Source organism: Carassius auratus, unplaced genomic scaffold (genome assembly GCF_003368295.1).
Source record: "Carassius auratus strain Wakin unplaced genomic scaffold, ASM336829v1 scaf_tig00005608, whole genome shotgun sequence".
NCBI lineage: Eukaryota > Metazoa > Chordata > Actinopteri > Cypriniformes > Cyprinidae > Carassius > Carassius auratus.
The window spans coordinates 276,714-296,929 of NW_020523683.1; the positions used below are offsets into that span (position 1 = coordinate 276,714).

A 20,216-nucleotide genomic window follows, 5' to 3' on the forward strand; every position below is an offset into this window, starting at 1 on the left:
AGACATAATCTTTGAAATATTGAATAGAACAAATAAATAAATAAACTTTCCTCTTAAGCATCCTTCACTTTAAGTGATTACCAGAGTGCAATTTATTTCTGATGGTGTGACCAACCAAATGAAAGCTTCCACCCCTGATAGACATCAAAACAAAGGGTTGGTGGCCCTTTAAATTAAGATTAATATTTTTTAATTGAATAAATAAGTCTCTTAACTTACCAACTGCTTTGCAGTTATTTGATAAAAAATACAAGAAAAACAATACTATTGTGAAATAATATTTTTATAAAAAATAGCTGTTTTCTATTTGAATATATTTTAAATCGTAATTTATTTCAGTGATATAAAGTTGAATTTTAACACGACTTTTCACATTTTTTCACATGATCCTTCAGAAATCATTCTAATATGCTGATCTAACATTTCATATTATTATCAACATTAAAAACCGTTTTGGTGCTTAAATTTCTAATTTAATTAAATTATTTTATTTATTATTATAGCATTTATTTGACAGAAATCTCTTATAACATTATAGATGTCTTTACTGTCACTTTTGATAAATTTAAAGCATCCTTGCTGATTTAAACTATCAATTTCTTTAAAAAAAATTATTCTTACTGACCCCAAACTTTTGAACGGTAGTATATAAATAATTAATTTTACATAATGCATTCCAACAGATCATAAAACCGAATATAAGTATGATGTCATTTTAATAATGCATTAATTGTTAAATTACTCAAATGATTTTCTTCAAACTATAACACTGAAACATATAATAACCATAAAAAAACGAAAAAAGTCCGAAAAAACTAAGAAAAGCATGTCACAAAAATTTTATATAAAAAGTTTTAAAATCGATTAAATACATGAAATGTTTCAATGACATTGAAATACATTTATACACTTTAAAAAACATTTTAATTTTTTTTAAAGACAATAAAAGCAATTATAAATTACATATAAATATCTACTTAAGTTTTACTTAAATTGGACAAAAATGGCATTTTGTTCCACTAATTGTATTAAATATAAATTTAAACTGAAATACATTCTCATGCATTACATTCTTTATTACTCTAAAAAGTAAAAAAATATTTTCCGTACACCTTGAATTTATTAATATTTTCAAAAAAAAAATGCAGTTTTTAAAATATATTTTATTAGAGCAAAAAAATAATTGTATATATACACATACATTATATATACATATATATACATACATATAATACATATAAAAAGTTGCACCACATGACAATTTTGACCTTTTACGCCAGACATGTTGAAATTTTTTTGGAAATAATTTCAAATAAAATTTTTGATTCTAGACTTTTGGACATATTAATATATCTCCTCTAAAACTATGCATGAGATTGCAGAGGTTTGATTCTCAGGAGACTTCCACTGCCTTCTAGAAGAAACAACTGAGACTGTAGAGAGACTTCATCTGTGATTTTCTTCCCAGTGGAAGTAACAGTAACATTCAGAGACTCATGTGGCGTTCCTGCTGCTTCTGAGCGTGCCTTAAGAAGAGACGGCCGCCCTGCACTGCATCTGACTCCTTCAGGACACTGCAGTTATTCAAAGAGCAGGGATGAGCCCTGACAATGCCATATTATCAGCTGGAATCTCTAGGTCTGCAAAAGGAAAATACTCCTTCTCAGTGTCACACTGAAGAGAGATCCCTAAACCTGACACTGAGGAGAGCCATTTAAGAGCACTGAACAGTGCCAGCCATTCATGCGGTCCTGTGAAGAGAATGACCGCTCTTCTGTCCTCGCCTTGTTTAAAACACAGAGAAGGAAACTCATGTGGGTCCGAGAGACAAGGCAGCGCAGAAACTGGAGCAGCCAGCTGACTCACACATGAATAGAGGCAGCACAATGATAAAGTAATCACCCTCACAATCGCCCGGTTTATCAGCAGCTCTAGCCTAAACAGATAATGAAATGAAGTATCGCCGGCCTCGCTAAACTAATGGAAGACGGCTATTATACACGCTGGCTGAGAGACGATACATACATCTGTGCTGTTGATCGGCAACACTTGATCTGAAAAACATCATTCACATATGCACTCATGTCATTCAGAATATGTACAAATCGAATTGAGCTGTCTGGGGAATCCTGAGAGTTATTGCTGATGGAATTTGAAACCGCATCTCATTGGTTCAAAGTAACAAGCTGGATATCTGACATTAAATAAGTGGCAGGGATGTCAGCTAACACAATTCATCTGGCAATATGAGATCCATATTCATGGATAGCATAGATTTTGTTAAAGGGATAGTTCACCCAGAAAAGAAAAAAATCCTCATTTACTCACCCTTAAGTTGTTCACGCAGTCTAAAATAATATGAAACCCCTTTGACTTTCATTGCATAGACTAAAAAAAAAGAAATAGTATAGCCAAAAAAAAAGCGTTTACATTATTTTATTGTAAAGATAAACACTAACTTTGTCAAGAAACCTCCAATATTACTTTCAATGACAACATCCCAAAAATATGACATGCCTTGAAATCCTAATGATTGCAAGAATGTCAAGAACATCTGTATAGAGATAAAGGGCCCTAATCATACACCCGGCGCAATGCGACACAGGGCTCAGCGCAAGTGTGTTCGCATTTTCTCATCCAGCGCCACATCGTTTAATTAGCAAATGCATTTGCGCTCATTTGTGCACCCATGGGCGTGCTGGTCTAAAAGAGAAGTGTGTTCGGGCACATTGCTATTTTAAGGAGCTGAAAATAGACTGCGCCATAGACCAACTCAAACCTGGTCTAAAGTCTGGCACAATGTTTTTTCTTTGTTATTTAAAGAGCGTGTTAGTATAGGCCGGTCCACAATACGCGTAAACACTGCTTATTAAACACAGGGACGCACAGCAGCACACAAACATGTCAAATATTAAAAATTAAAGGATTGCAATGCATAAGATTTTTTTGTAGGCTCATTTAAAAAAAAAAATATATATATATATATATATATATATATATATATATATATATATATATATATATATATATATATATATATATATTATTAATAATAATAATAATAATATGTGTGTATATATATATATATATATATATATATATATATATATATATATATATATATATATATATATATCAGAATTAGGCTATTTGCTATCTTTTATCTATTTGCTCGCACACGAGCAGCTCCGTTTTACCTTGGAGACGCGTTCTGTCTTTGCCAAATTCGGCCGTGTAAATAGCAAATCCATCATGGCACGAGCGCAACAGGCTCTTAAAGGGAGGGAGACTCTGATTGGTATATTGCACGTTACGCCCAAAAAACACCCATTACTCATTAAGAGAATAGGGACAACCTTTTTAGACCATGCGCCCAGGCGCGCCAACCGTTTTTCCAAAAGTGGGTTTGGACACACTCTGAGTGCACTTGCGCCGTTCACTTTACACTTTGCGTTTAGGGGCCCTATTTTAATGATCTAAATGCAAAGTGTAAAGCGCACGGCACAGGCGTTATGGATAATGAAAGGTTCACATTTTGTTTTGGGGAGTCCCCAACAACAAGTTGACATGCTTGCAAGGTGAAAAAAAAAAATTTCTTCATTGTCTCATAATATGCATTTATTTTTTACCTTATTTGCTCAATGTCTCCCAAACAATTCACTCAAGGATTTCTTTGCGTGATGCTGATCTGCGGTGATTGATCTCATTTTCATTTCATCTTGCCTGTAATGTCTGATAAACCAGTGTTTGTGAGCGCAGTGCTGCTTTGTTTATAGATGTTACCGGGGAAAACGCTGTTTTTATGCTCCAAAAGCGGCATCTAGTGGCAAACATTGAATTTTCATTTTTCATTCAGACCAAAGTGAAAAGACCAACAAGTGGATGGGAAATACGCTAATGTTTCGTGTCGACTTCAACATGAAACGGCTTGGGATTTGTTTTAAAAACAATTTGTTTCAATGATTCAGAGTCGACTCTTTCTTTTGAGAGACAATAACTTTATACATGGTGCACTTTCAGATTTTAATCTTTGCAGGATGTTTTCATTCACTTAGAGCTGTGTTACATGCTGCATGAAAGGTAATTTTAAAAAAAAAATCCATAATAGGGCCATAATTAATGTAGGTGTTTCAATTGAAAATATACATAGGCTTCACTTTTCTGCTTATAATCCTCCACAAAAGGGCTCCATTAACTTTCATTGTAACTGTTTCTCATCTTTTAAGAGACGAGGCTTGAAATTATTTTGTTGTAATCAGCATTATGTCTCAAATGCTGTAAAATGAGCATAACTTCCATTTGTAAAATAAAAGCAATTATGTTTATGAAGGCCAAAACCATCCATTGTAAACAGACAGTATGTGAGCAGAAAAAGAAAAGAAGAAGAAATATGGAGGTATATCAGTAGCTTAACTTGAGAAGTTGAGAACTTGTCATATTAGCATTTGTATTTGTAAGTTGATATTTACACTCACAGCTCTGATGTGAAAGGCTGAATCTTTCAATTTGCACACACAATGATAAAAACACCCATATCGACCAATAGAATGTCTTAATTTGCACCAAAGCCCCGCCCCCGGCTCTGCTCTCTCACATCTGCATATACAAGTGCACAAGTGAGTTTTGCAACAGGAATACCGCTAAAAGAGTAACAAAAGTCAGAGCGCTAGGATTTGAACTTGTACTGGCAGATCTGAGAGGTTGTAAGTGTTGACTTGACGTTGTGCAGTGAAACTGAAGTAAAGTGCAAAAGAAAATATGTCATAAACATTCTACAACTTCCAATTCAAAACACAGGTGTATTTATCATTGTCTGTGTGTGCAAATTGAAAGATTCAGCTTTTTAAATCATAGCTGTGAGGGTAAATATCAACTTACAAATACGATTGCTAATATGACAAGTTCTCGCATTTAGATTTTCAACCTCTCGAGTTAAGCTACTGATATACCTCCATACAGAAGAGGCTAAGAAGTCATGGATATCTATAATGATTCTATGCATGAAATTAATACCCCAGTCACTTACTTGACTAGTGGAGAGAAATATCCTCAAGTGAACAGTGTGGGTCTCTCTTACAAGCTCTGTTCAAATTCCAAAAAGAAACAAGGATATAATTGGAAACCAGTTACAATTTGAAAGTTTAAATATGTTGAGCTCCAGAAAATCAATGCTGAGGTGGCTTTGACAGAATTCTGACAGTTACAGATTTAAAAACCAAAAGCACAGGAAAAAGAACCCTAAACTTTAACACAAAGAACCATTTCAGTATAAAAGTGTTCTTCTAGATAAGGTTCTAATAGAACTATTACAATGCGTAAAGAAGCTTTAAAGTGCTTTTTTTTTTTTTTTAAGAGTGTACTGTACTCGAAATATCCCTTTTAAGTATAATTGTATTTAGCTCAGCAACAATGCTGTATTGACCAATCAGCATCCAGGATCGAGTGTTTTAGAACTGGAAAAAATACCTTTGTTTATTGTTATAAACATAAAACTTATAATTACAAAGTTCTGAAATGTTTTAGAGGTTGTGTCAGCCGTTTTACTCACTGACCTAACAGCACATTGTTTAACTTTAGGAGAGTTTCTTGTTGTTAAAGCGACTATAAACCCTGCTTGACTCACTTTAAGCACCGTGGAGCTGTCAATGTTAAGCAGCTGGAATAAAATTCACTCAGAGAGATCATGACTCTGCCTCGGGCTGACAGAGAAGCCATTAGTGTCAGAGTTATATTGGATAAATCTGAGACGAAATACAGCCTTTTACAGCACAATACAATACACTATAGATTCATCAAGGCCATCTGATACTCATGCACGTGGCACATAAAGAAACTGATCACTGAGGACTGAGTAATGTTATAACACACTATAAAAGTTACCACAGAGTGAAATAAATCGCAACAATTAAATGCAAAAAAAAAATTCTACCCAAATTATTGCTTACTGTCAGTGTTTCTATAAAGCGATGGGGGAAGGCAGACTTTAACCTCAGTAATATTTCTCAGGGTAGGTTTATTTCTGTAAACATATCTCAAAGTCTTGGCTACACAACAGCTATTGAACATTTCCACTCTTAATGCCCACAGTTCATTAAACACAAGGTTGTCACAAGGGGAACCTACCTATTATAAGCTATTAAAAAGCCTATAATAGTCTTTTAAAATTATAGGCTTCCTACTCGGTGAAATACAAACAGTTACAAAATCAGGAAACAGGACAAATGATGAAAACATTGTTATGACCATCATATTGTAATTAATTGTATAAAACGTATAAAATAACAGAAACACGTGACAATCTGTCCTAAGGGAGAAATTTTTTTTTCGGTGGTTTTTATTGTCTTCAATAATTTTTACAAAGCAACAGCAAAAAAAAACTTCTTTCTAATTACAGTTATAATTGAAATGTATTCACTGAACATCAGACTACTTTTATTTTATATTATGTCCTTCAGTTTCCCGATGCTGTTAACATGTGCTTCATATCATATGATGGAAATGTCATGTCACACTTTTAGTGCTAAAGAAAAGAAATCTACGAGCGTTTAGGATTTCCCCTCAACTTACCTGGACAAACAGCGTCATCTTATGGACAGAGACACCACAGCAAAATTAACTACGATTTAAATGTTCATTTTCAGGAATTTGCCTTTTTTTTTTTTTTTTGGTTGGGTTGAGCAAGAATAGATGCTCATGATCATTTAGAGCAGACCTTACGAGCATTAGTAGAAGTAGCCTAAATAAATATGTTCTAGTGTAGCTCAATGGGATGAACGTAAATTGGAAGGATTACGGTCTATATTGAGGTTTTTCTCCTTATTTTCAACTAAATAATGTGCGCGGCTTCCGGTGTACATTCGCTTCCAGTTGTTTTAACTCTACAAAAACAAATAAAATAAAAATAAAATAAAAGAGCATCAAGCATCAGAAACATATGTTAAATTATTTAACAGCGACAGTACATGTGGCTTTTTTTATTCACAGATTAAAAATTAATTAATCTGAATAAAGTCAATTCATATTTATCTTCGATAACAAGATACTCTCCACACACATTTTAATTAAAATTACGAACAGATTACAAACGATAACACCCACATAACTACATTTCCCAAGATCCCATCGCACCCCAAAGTATCGCGATATCATCTTATATACTTGGCGTTTTATCGCGAGATTCCTCTTGCTGTCTAGTACAGCACTAAAAACTGTCAGTGAGGTTAGAGGGAGGTAAGAATTTCTCAAATCGGCGACTGCCGTTCAAACAGCGCTGTGAATGTCTAAACCTGTGCTTTTGTGTAATTACAAACGCAACGTGTGACGCTGAGAGGAAAAACGGCAGCGTCCTCGTCCAGACTGCACACAGGCCAGCAGTCTCTGAACCAGATCAAACAGAGCTGTAACACAGCGAGCAAATGGCGTTGAAAAGAATCCAGAAGGTGAGTCTGTGTGCACTGTGTGAATCTCATAACCTCACGGCCTCTGTCGATGTCCTCCTTGTCCTCTCTAATGCTGCTGTGAATGTGAAGCAGTCGCACTTTTCTCATTTGGTCCCCATCTGGCCAAGACAAAGACGGACGGCCGATGGTGGATGCTTCAGTCGACAGACGCACTGATCATTACAGATTCACTACGCGCGTACTAACGCGTGATTTGGGGAGGACAGGTACTGTGGCGACTGATTTGTTGTATGTAAGTGTGTCGGCGCTGGAAACATTGTTAAAATGTATCTTTTCTGTTGTCTGTCATCATGAATGAGAGAAGCGCCGCTGGTGCGCATGCGCGATGGCGACCACTGCTCTCGAGCTGCCAAATACTGAACCCCAAAGTCAGTGTGTCCATATAAGGCTTGGTAAATAGTGCAGAAGGACATCGGAGGGTATTTTTAACAGATTTGCCACCCTGCCCGAATAACCAACGACTTTCACAGAAATAATACTTCGAGTCTGTCTGTTGCTTTCATTGATTTAATGAGAGTTTTATTATAAAGGAGTCAGATTATGTAATTATTGACTCGCCCTCATGGTGTTGTTCCTCTAAATGAGGAGAAATAGGAATAATCTTTTTTTTTTTTTTAACTTAAGAATTATAGTCAACCAGAAAAAATTACAGTACTGGGTTCTTACCCCAAAATGTACACTTATGAATTTGCCAAGTATAATAAAAAGACTAACAATATGTTGAATACAAAAGTTAGAGTTATAATGAAAGAAAATAATATCAAAAGTATTGATAGATATTCTAACATTTGTTTTATCTGAGAGATAAGTACATAACTCATTCCAAAATGATTTAACACAATCACATTCACAAAAAAGATGTACAATGGTCTCTCCTATATCACAGAAAGTAAAGTTTTTTCAATATTTTGCTTATACTTATTAAATACTATATTACAAGTTTAGCATCTATGTAATATTTTAAATGTGACTTCTTTAAAACCCTATTGAATTGTGTGCTAAATCCCAGAGTCTTCTGGAGTCCATAGCTTCGTGTAAGGAAAAGGCCAAAGTTTAAAGGGATAGTCCAACCAAAAATGAAAAGTGCTATCATTTGCTCACCCTCTTGTCGTTTTAATCCTGTGTAACTTCAGAAGACTCTGAATATACAGCTTAATGGAGATCTCAAGTAGTCGCGTTTAGTGCAATATAAAAAAAATTACTTGAGTTTTAATATCGATGTTGTAAGATTTGATAGCCATAATAAACATGACAATCAATAATTTATCTCAGATCTCAAAAATAACAAGAATGTTCAAACTGGGAACAATCGTCTTTTTAAGATCTGAGAAGGGATTAATATTTAATGAATAGATCTAACGCATTGGTTCAGAACATTTTTAGATATTATATTAAAATGCATACAGACCCATGACCAGGGATAGAAATGAGACATTTATCTTGTGCTGAATGCAATGTTTCATCAACAAAGGGGTCAAGAAAGAGTGTCAATAGACTGTAAAGGCTCCGCCCCCTTAAAAACAGCACAGATGTAGCTCAGTATGCAGTGTGTTGTTGTGATGATCCTGCCAGAGGTCATTTTATAAGGATCAGTATTGTGCAATGATCATGGTTACGAAATCAGAAATTCAAACCTGTTTATGTGTATTTAAGCACGTAAGTATAATGTTAAAGCAGTATAATAAAGTATAATATAAAAGCAGGTGTCAATACAGAATACATGTTGATTGATGTATTGGACTCCAGCACTGAAGAAAAGGATAAATATTTTTTTGAGACTTTTTTTTAATAATTTTTTTTACATGCAGTACACATTGATTTTATTAAAACTGTAGTCTTTTCTGGGGAGGATAAGACAATACACTGTATTGCAGGTTTATGGCATAATGATATATATTTTTTAATTGTCCCTAAATTCAGCGTATAGTTTGAGGGTCTGTTCCTTCTTTAATTTCTTGCACTGAAGTCATTTAATGATGTAATGTTGCTCTGTTGTTGTGTATATATGTGCCGCTCCATTAAAGCCTTTTATGTTTGATGTTTTTTAAGTGTGCTGAGAGTTAAAGTTACTGAAAGTGCTGTCGATGAACAGCTGACCGCTCCGTGTCTATCTTTAGAGAGGCGTTTCAGCCGCTCTAGAGGTGAAATAGAGGGATGAGATATTTCACATGAATGATTCAGGACAGTTACAGAAATACACCTGATGCCAGATACTGAGCCACGCTGTCACAATTATTGTTGAAAGAATGCTTTAAGATAGAAACTGGGTCAAAACCAGCACTGAGCATTAATAAAAAAAACATGGATGGATCTCATGAAACGTATCAAAAACATATTTAGCTCCAATTTTACCTCCACATTTAAAAGGAAATAAATGAATGCAGTTTGAAATGTGATGTATATCCAATACTGTTCAGAAGTTCAGTTAGTGTTTTAATCATTTTAATGCATCAGTTCATTCAGCAAGGATGCAATAAATTGATCAAAAGGGACCGTGAAGATATTTATAATGTTATAATTTATTATATTTTAAATAAATACTTTGGAGCATTCTGGTCATCAAAGAATTCTAAAAAAAAATATATATAAAAAATATTTTTAAAAAAAAACCGTTTGCACCTAAATGTAAATGTATTATTATAACATATTAATAAGAAGAAAATAATGGGCTGCTAATATGTTTCTTGAGCAAGAAATCATCATATCAGAATGATTTCTGAAGGATCATGTGACATTGAAGACTGAAAATACAGCTTTACCATGACAGGAATAAATTACATAAAAATATATTGTAAAAATACAGTTTTTGCTGTCTTTTGATCAATAAATGCAGTCTTGGTGAGCATTGAGGCTCATTTCAAAAGCATAAAAAAATACATCTTGTTAGTTGAACTACCTTAAATTGCTGATTACAAGCACAATATTTTTGTCTTTTATGCATAATTTAATTTTTTTTCTTCTGGCGGTGTTAGTGAAATTCACATGGATGCACTTATATCTCTATATTTCAGATATCTCTGTACACCCCAGTGATGAAGTACTCGAGTCCTGGACTCGGACTCGAGTCCGACTCGAGTCACTTTTCTTTGGACTCGAGTCCAACTCGAGACTCCATTCCCTGGACTCGTGACTCGACTTGGACTCGTGGACTGATGACTCGTACTTGGACTCGGACTCGAGGATATATAAAATCGGACTTGAACAGTCATTACGTTGTTTCTGACTAAAAATGTTATAAAAAAAATGTTTTGTGCCCAAGACTGGCCGGGATCTATTATTTTCCCTCACAGACACTGCTACCGCTCGCTTTCTTTGCTTGACAACACACTAACTGACGTCACTCACTTTCGCGCTCGGGCACTTGCGGGAAAGGATGAAGCTGATTGGTTAGTTCTTGTCACATGACCTGCGGTGCACTTGCGACATTCTGAAAAGTTGAGATGTTTTTAACTCGATGCGGTGCGGACGCGCCTGGATGCTTCCATTATGAGCGCGCATACGCTTCCATTATGAGCGTACATACTGCGCGCCTACAGTACATTGGAAATTACGAACTTGAGCGTGCAAAAGACGCGATATTTGAACGGCCCTAATACGTTGCATTCTGACCATGCGCTTGCCATCACACACACACATTCACTTGAAAACATACAAACGCACTCACGCTAAATCACTTGGTCACTCACACACAAACGCTCTCTCTCTCTCTCTCTCTCTCTCTCTCACACACACACACACACACACACTCATTGTAATATACACGTTTCTTTTTTTGCCGAGTGTAATTCTGTAGTACAGTGTTAAAGGATTAGTTAACACAAAAATGAAAATTTCCTAATCATTTACTCCTCCCAATGCCTTCCAGGATATCCATGGCGTTTTTTCTTAAATTATGTTTTTTAAGGAAAACATTTCAGGATGTTTTCTTCATATAATGGACTTCAATGCCTACCAACTCAAGTTGGTTGCTATTGTTTCCTCAAAAAAAAAAAAAAAAAAATTTCCAATATACGGGATTTGAGACTCGACTCGGACTCGAACTCTGGTAATGGTTACTCGACTTGGACTTGACTCGGACTCTTCTTTGGTGACTCGGACTTGGATTCGGACTCGAACACTGAGACTCGAGACTCAACTTGGACTCGACAGTTGGTGACTCGACTACAACACTGGTACACACACTGATATTTTCAGTCATACTCTTTGTTTACACAGCCATATTTCATTCTCAGACCTGTTTGTTAGGTGCTATGAGGTTGGTTGAGCTGGCAGTGCTCCGGAAACAATCTCAATATTGAAACAAACCTCAGAGCCAAAGCATTAGGAGTATGTGTTGGCAGCCACGTTACACTAACATGAGCCAAATTCTGTTTTAAGAAAGCATTTGGAGTAAATGAAGTATCCTGGTGCTGATCAGACCAAGAATCCTTTCTTGTCTTGTCAGTTTTCTCTGAAGTTCAGGTTTCCTGCACCAGAAGTGCTGTTTTACATGACGTGGCCCTTTTGTTTCCCTCAGGAACTGACAGACCTTCAGAGAGATCCCCCAGCCCAATGTTCAGCAGGTCCGGTCGGAGAGGACTGTGAGTATTTGATGAGTTACTATTTTGTCAGATTACCGTTTAAATATAAAGATATTCACATGTATTCACTCTATTAGAGATCCCATTTAGGTCGTCCAACAATAACTACCATTCTCAGCATACGTTGGATCAGTTGTTGCTCTTGCATTGATTTTATATAATTAATCATGTTTTTCAGTGTTTCACTGGCAGGCAACAATAATGGGGCCGGTAAGTAGCCATTTTTCTGCCTAATTCTTTTCAAATTATAGGCTTCCCACACTCATGAAATATCAGGGAATTGTGGGTTTCTTAGGGGGGGTCAGTTCACTTAAGATCAATAAAATTAATAGACTTAAAATTAATAGAATCTTAAAATATTTGGGGAAAATCATTGAAATTCATTGATCTAAATGTATAGTAATCCTGAAATTAGTTAAAGGGACAGTTCACCCAAAATGTAAAATTACCCCATGATTTACTCACCCTCTAGCCATGATAGGTGTATATGACATTCATCTTTCAGACAGATACAGTTAAGTTGTTAAAATGAAATAAATTTCCTGGATCTTCCAAACTTTATGAATGGCAGTGAATGGTGCCAAATTTGTAAAGCCCCAAAAAAGTGCATCCATCCATCATAAAAAGTGCTCCTCACAGCGCCGGAGGATTAATAAAGACCTTCTGAAGTGAATCCATGCATTTGTGTAAAAAAAAAAAAAGTCGTATGCATCAGTGGCATTCCCGCAGATGACGTAGGTGTAGTCTTTATCATCACATATGTATTATGTGTGGAGTACTTTTTTATGATGGATGGATGCAATTTTTTGGCCTTCAGAATTTCTACACCCATTTACTGCCATTATAAAGCTTTTTTTCTGCATTCTTCTGAAGAAGAAGGTCATATACACCTAAGATGGCTTGAGGGTGAGTAAATCATGGGGTAATTTTCATTTTTGGGTGAACTGTCCCTTTAAGAAAAGTTTTTAAAGTATTTAAAAGGGACATTTTATATTTTTTTAGCATCTTATTTTCTTCTAGAAGTCCACTTACAATGCTGATGAATGTTTGCTTGTACCACAGACAGTTAAAGTTTAGACAAATAATCAGGTTAGTGTTTAACACAGCTATATGCAAATATCCTTAGTTCTGATTGGCTGATCTCCATGTCCAAGTGCAGTTCATAAGACTGTAAATTTAAAAAAAATCGTTTAAACTAACAGAATATAACATTCTTGAATTCATTTGTCCTTGCCATATATAGATATTGTGATGCGTTAAAATATCGCCTGCTTTGTGACAGCTGCAGTACATGCATATATAAGCAACGCTGTGTTCTTGGTTTTCAGAATGACAGTCCATATCAAGGAGGGGTTTTCTTCCTTACAATTCATTTCCCAACAGACTACCCCTTTAAACCACCAAAGGTTCGTTGCTTTGTGAGATTCATTGTGCTTGGAGTCATTAGTCAAATGCAAATGTATGTCATGGTTTGTAATTCTGTAATCGGTACACTTTGCGTTGATTGACAGGTCGCATTCACAACAAAAATCTACCACCCCAATATTAACAGTAACGGCAGTATTTGTCTGGACATCCTGCGATCTCAGTGGTCACCTGCACTTACTGTATCCAAAGGTAGGGTTCAGCAACATCTCAATGCATCATGCAAGCACTTTGAAAATAAAATGTAAAAAATCTGCAGTACCCCATTGCTGTATATGTACAGTACACTACCATTCAAACGTTTGGGGCTGGTAAGTTTTTTTGTTTTTTTGTTTGTTTTTAAAGAAATGAATGCCTTTTTTTCAGAAAGGATGCATTAAATTGATCACAAATGACAGGAAAGACACTACAATGTCACAAAATATTTCTCTTTTGATTAAATGTTGTTCGTTTTTAATTTTCTATTTATCAAAAAATCCACAAAAATATTAAGCACTGCAACCGTTCTCCACTTTTATAATTATCAGAAATATTTCTTGAGCATCAAATCAGCATATTAAAATGATTTCGGAAGGATCATGTGACACTGAAGACTGGAGTAATAATGCTGACAGTTCTAATAAACTACATTTTCAAATATAATCAAATAGAAAAGTTATTTTGAATTGTACTAATATTGCACAATATCATGGTCTTGCATACCGTTGATGCACAGGTTAAATGTCATGATTGTCATCGGCCAGTAAAACCTACAGTACATGTTCTCCTGTTCAGGGAAACTGAAAGATGATTGTTATAATTGAGGTATTATGATGTCCTCATGTGGCTTGAAACTGTTTGTTTTGAGTACTGTAGAGATCCTTGGCGTCTCTGGCTAATAGCAGAGCACTGAGCCCAGTGTGTCTGATTGTGTTTTCAGACTGGAGTGATTAAGCAGTGACGTAGTTTGGATCAGTCCACGGGAAGCTGTTTGTGTTATATGACAAACAAACACAGAGCAGCTCCTCATTTCAGCAGCAGAGACGATCAGGAGGTTTTGGTATAATATCTTTTTAATGTGTTCCCTTCTCTGTTTTAGTCTTGTTGTCCATCTGCTCCCTGTTATGTGACCCGAACCCAGATGACCCGCTGGTACCTGAGATCGCACATACATATAAAGCAGACAGAGAAAAGTGAGTGACAATTATGTGCATATTTGAATGTTTTTTTTTTATTATTATTGTTCATGTGTTCATTTTTATTGTTTCAATCAGATTCCTATTTTTGGAAAATCCAATGAATTGAATACAAATGAAAAGTACTTGTGATTGCTTGTGTTGTGTTTCTGCTTTTAATTGATGGATGTCACATGAAAAGTGTACGAAAAACGCTTTATGTAACAGAACAAAAGACTCAGAACTGTTACACTCTGATTGAATGAGCGACAATCAGAGTTGTTGTAAAATTGCCAATACATGCACACATCAGACTGTTAAATACTGTATAAATCTGCCAGGTTAGTTGCCACATTGCGACCTGAACTCCTCTCCATATTGCACCCATTAATAAAAAGCTCTTCCTTGTCTTGGCTTGTTTGGGATGTCTTAGTCTTGTGTAGTCAGAATTTTGACTGATGCCTTTAGTTTCTTAAAAATTTGCCATTTGTAAACTGATGTTTACTGTCCTTTTTTTATTGTTTTATAAATTTCAATAGCATTTGTATAAAAACTATATTCACTGAATGTTAAAAAAAAAAATGTATACAAAAACGAATCCGAATCGAATCTGGACATTTGAATCGATACCCATCCCTATTGACGATATATTGAGGTCTTATGAAGTGAAACAATCAGCCGGTGCAAGAAACTGTTCATTAATTACAGCATTATTAACTGTAATCCAGAGCCTCAAACAAACAGAGAAACTAGTTATTTTATTAGTTAAATTATGTAATCACTCAATGGCATAACATATACACAATTATATTATTAAAGTACCAAATAATGATGTGAAATATGAACGTCTAAAGTGTATAAACTAACCTAAACTAGAAAGTCAAACTTTCCTCAGTTCCAGTGACTGTTGAAGGAAGTGGAGCACTGAAGGAGTTTGTAAAAACCAGCATCATAGGATCATATACGCTGGTATTTTGGCTTATTTCGAGTCGGAGTGACTGTCAGGCGTCCGAAAGTGAGTTTTGATTGAGTTACTTGTAGATCTGTGCTGCTTGAGAACTCCAAACTGTTTTAGATGGTTCAGTGCTTTATGATTGACCCAATAAACAATGACACTTATATACACTTTATGTGAAACATTCTTGCCCACTGTTAAATAAAACAGTAATGTGGCTTGAATTACAAAATAATAGTGTATACTTTTTATGCTTGTAGGTACAACAGACTCGCGAGAGAATGGACGCAAAAGTACGCCATGTGAGAGTGCCTGCGACTAAAACACTACAGAATCAAACGGACAGAGAAACGCGTTTTTACTTTGAGCAAGAGGAGTCAAAAGAAGTGAATGTTGATGGGAGGGGACATCTAAACACCAGACCCTTGGAAGGAAAGCAGAAGGCGGAGGTTTGGAGGTGAGAGCCGCTGGTACATGTGCCGTTCTCCCTGATCCGCCGCCACAACGGCTTAGCCTGGAACACTCCAGGAAAACTGTAAAACCGGACAAACCTCGGGAACCACACCCCAGGAAGTTAGACTTGTACTACTGTTAGTTCTGTTATTACTGACTTAGTGATTTTCTCAGTGTCGCTCTCTCACTCTTGCCATCACTGAATGAGGAAACGTCGGGCTGATGTTGGAATTGCGGCGATACAGGATTGATCATGTCTGAGCCGTCGCACCGTCCCGTCAGAGTCCCTGTGGAAACCATAGCTGTGTGTGCACTCATACACATGACATTTTTAACAGTGGTAGAATGTAAAAAAATTGGATGTCAGACCTTACTGTAGTCTCCAACTTCCTGCCGTTTCAGTGTTATCCTATAAAACACTATGAATGTGATTAGGAAGAGGTTGTGTCCTAATGAGATAATGGGATTTGATTTTTGAACAAATGGAGGTCATACGTAGTCAAGTGAGTATATATCTTTGTGCTATAAAAAAGAAAAAACGTAACACCAAGTCCTAACCAGACGCGATGCAAAGAGATTCCATATACCCTCATTCACTGTTCCCTAGCTTACTTCACTAACTTACATGAGTGAATGAAAACAAGTGTGTGAACTTGGACACTGAGTACACCAGAAGAGCTGCAGGAATTCATTTAGCTCGACCCTCACGTGTTTTTTAGCATGTGAGTGTACATTGGTTGTACACTAGACATGAGTGCACTCGATAATGTCCACTTCGGTCACCACTACAAATGTCAGCTTCCTCAAATAGTGACCTTTTAAGGGTATGGGGTGAATTAGTCTGTCAACAGCGGGCGTGACAAGACACAAAATGCAACAAAAGCGATCACATTTCACAGCCAATCAGAGCGCTCTCTCGCTATGAAATGGATAAATATGTAATTTCATCACATTTAACATATAAACTCAGTGACTGATACAATTTTGTTGTGAAATACACACAGAGTTCACAGTTTGATATTTCTTGTTTATTTCAAGGTGTGAATTATCCATTGTTTCTTTCATTATGACTTTAAATACATACAAAAATGAAACGCAAATGAAACTTTTAATGTTGTACAAAACACATACATGCCTGAGATAAGTCTAATCGTTGTCAGCCATGAGGTAGCAGACATTGAAAAAGAAATGTGTTTTTAAAATTAAAATCACCCTTCACTCGTCTATTGCTGTTGATTAGGACAAAAGCAAAATGGAAAAGCAAACCTTTTATCTTGTGGCGTGTTGCATTGCATCTCATTAGGACACAGAGTTATTTTTTTTTTTATTGGGTTATAATCATATCTCCTTTTGACATATTGTTTATTAAACCTTGAGTGATGATTTCAGAATTAAGCTGGCCGTTCACACAGGACATGCTCTTGTTTTCTATTTGTGCTGTATTTTTAATGTTGCTCTATGTAAACATGTTAGATGGATATCTTTTTTCAAACACTATTTTGTTCATTGTTTGAGGCGCAGTGGAATGATGGAGTTTTTTAAAGAATGGACCAATCAGATTAATCTGGGGGCACGTAAACCACATATTGACGAACACATGTATATGGAAAGCTCTGTCAACCTGTTCTTAATGCAAAAACGTGTCTTGTGCGAATGGCCACTACATTTTATTGACCTCAGCCGCATGTGCATGATATGGCAGATGTGTAAGTATTTGTTTTGATGAGTGTTGTGAAGTTGCTTTAGGAATCAAATATACTTGTCTTAAAAATTCACCCAATTTGCTTGCAGAACAAAAAAAGAGGGAGCAAAAATGCTGAACAGTGGGACTGTGTGTAAAAAAAGAAAAGAAATGCCACCATTTCTGCCAAATGTGATTATGCCCCTTTCAGATTTGCAGGCAATGGGCACGTCATAGCGTATGAATGCAATATTTTTTGGCTATTTAGTATTTATCTCTTCTACAAATCTGCAAAAGTGTAATCCTCAATAATCTTTAGATACTCTTGTTCCTGTAGTCACTAATATTACTAACTTTTGACAGAGTAGATGGTATGTTTGATGTATGACCAGCACAGGTGTTGGATTTACTTTTACTGTAAATTATTTTTTGTAAACACACTCATTAACTCATGGCTGCCTATTTAGAGGTGGATGATCAAGATGTTTACACAGAGCAGAATGAAAAAAAAAATCTTCACTTGTCTGCACTGGAGCTCGGTAGGGTTGGGAAGCCTTTCCACTGGGAAAGAAAGTGTGAACATCATCTCACTCTCACCTCCTGGTGCTGCTCTTCACAAGCTCATGTCTCAAGACTCCCTGAAAAGGGCTAAATATTGCCACAATTATATTAAGCATCATATATGTGTTCTGTCACCAAGAGAACTGACATTGGTGTCAGGTATAGCTTTGGATGATCCCAAATTTTTGAAACTGCAGTATAGTTTACAACAAAATGTGAATTCTGAAATAATTTAATAATTTTTCCAAACAGAATGGATGACTTTCCACTGAGAAACACAAAAAGAGAAACTTTGAAGTATGTTCAAACTGCTTTTTTCGTACATTTACATTTAGTAATTTAGCATTCAGTTAGACAAGCTGAGATGCTAGCAGCTACGTACCTTCTGGATCATCAGGATGGAATGAAAGGTAGAGTTGAGTGTCATCAGCACAGCAGTGATATGAAAAGCCTTGTTTCTGTATGAAAAACCCAAGGGATGCCATGTAAACAGAGAATAGAAGTGGTCCAAGAATAGAGCCCTGAGGTGCCCCAGTCCTTAGATGTTGCCACTTGGATACCTCACCTCTCCATGATACCTACAATGAAAGCAGATGGGGACCATGAATTTCAAGCTCCAAATCAAAAGTTTGCCATTTGTTTCCAACTAAAATTGTAGTAGTTATTTATTGGAAATCTTTGCAATTGATGCTTGACTGCTGTAGTCACCATTTCTCTTTAAATGTATGGAAAAGAGCAGTATGAACAAACTTCAAAAGTTCTCCTTTTGTGTTATACAGAAAAAGGTCATAAGTTGGATTTGGAAAACGTGATGATGTGTAAATGATGATAGATTTTTCTTTTTAATTGAAGTGAATGTAAAATTTTATGTGAACTTCTAACTTTGATTCAAAGACCAATGGTATCGTCTTTGTATCATTAATTTTTTTCACTACTAAATGTGGCTCACTGGTTTTGCATCTGGAAGTAGAATGTTACATTTAAGTTATTTATTTATTTGCTATTTATTTGTCGTCTTCCAGTCATCAGCTCAAATGCAGTCAGCCTGAAATTACGAGTTGCTTCTTTCTGATGCTTCATCTGAAGCACCCGGTCGAGTTGCAGCCCTTGAAATTGTGCTAAGGCAGTATAGCATGCTTTGCACTCTGGTAGTCTACAAACCTTTTTCCGCAGCTATTTGCAAGATATCAGGGATCTTTTTTCCATTCTCTCACCTCCCTCAAGACCCTCAATAAAATCTTAGCCTTAACCATCAATGTATAAGCAACTGTACTGTACTGTTTATTTTCACTGATGATTGGTACTGTACTACTTTGTGTATCATGTACACACGTACACAGAGCCATAATGACCTCTCCTTGCTAACTGTTTGTGTTAGAAAACCCTGTCATCTAACCAGCTTTCTCCTCAGACTCGGTACAGCTGAGATTAACCTCCAAGGTGTCAACTTTAGTGAATAAATCTCCTTTTGTTTAATCAATTCTTTTGGATTTATTGTATATACAACACCACAGATTTTTACGAAACTCAGACAGAATTATAAATGTATTAAATATATAAATTACAGGTCATATTTTACCCCAAGATCAATATTACAATATATATTACAATTATATTATTTTGAATAACAAAAAATTATGCCCGTTCTGAAACATTTATGATATATTAAATCAAATTTGTTATTCATCTTTGGATGTGTGATATGTATACAGGTACATCTCAATAAATTGGAATGTCACGGAAAAGTTCATTTTAGTAATTCAACTCAAATTTTGAAACTTGTATATAAAATAAATTAAATGCACACAGACTGAAGTAGTTAAGTCTTTGGTTCTTTTAATTGTGATTTTTTTTTTTTTTTTTTTTTGCCTACATTTAACAAAAAAACACCAATTTACCAATTCATCTAAATTCAATTCAGGTTTATTTGTATAGCGCTTTTTATGA

General features: G+C 35.6%; 1 protein-coding gene across 1 annotated transcript; it reads left to right on the forward strand.

Moving 5' to 3' along the window:
• The first annotated feature begins 7,159 nt into the window (after window positions 1-7,159).
• On the forward strand, window positions 7,160-19,745 carry LOC113070994 (ubiquitin-conjugating enzyme E2 D4). The gene is made up of 7 exons (XM_026244353.1): window positions 7,160-7,439; window positions 11,977-12,040; window positions 12,219-12,250; window positions 13,369-13,446; window positions 13,552-13,657; window positions 14,544-14,637; window positions 15,835-19,745. The coding sequence occupies exons 1-7, from the start codon at window positions 7,416-7,418 to the stop codon at window positions 15,878-15,880; spliced, it is 444 nt and encodes a 147-aa protein (XP_026100138.1). The 5' UTR covers window positions 7,160-7,415; the 3' UTR covers window positions 15,881-19,745.
• Window positions 19,746-20,216: the final 471 nt, after the last annotated feature.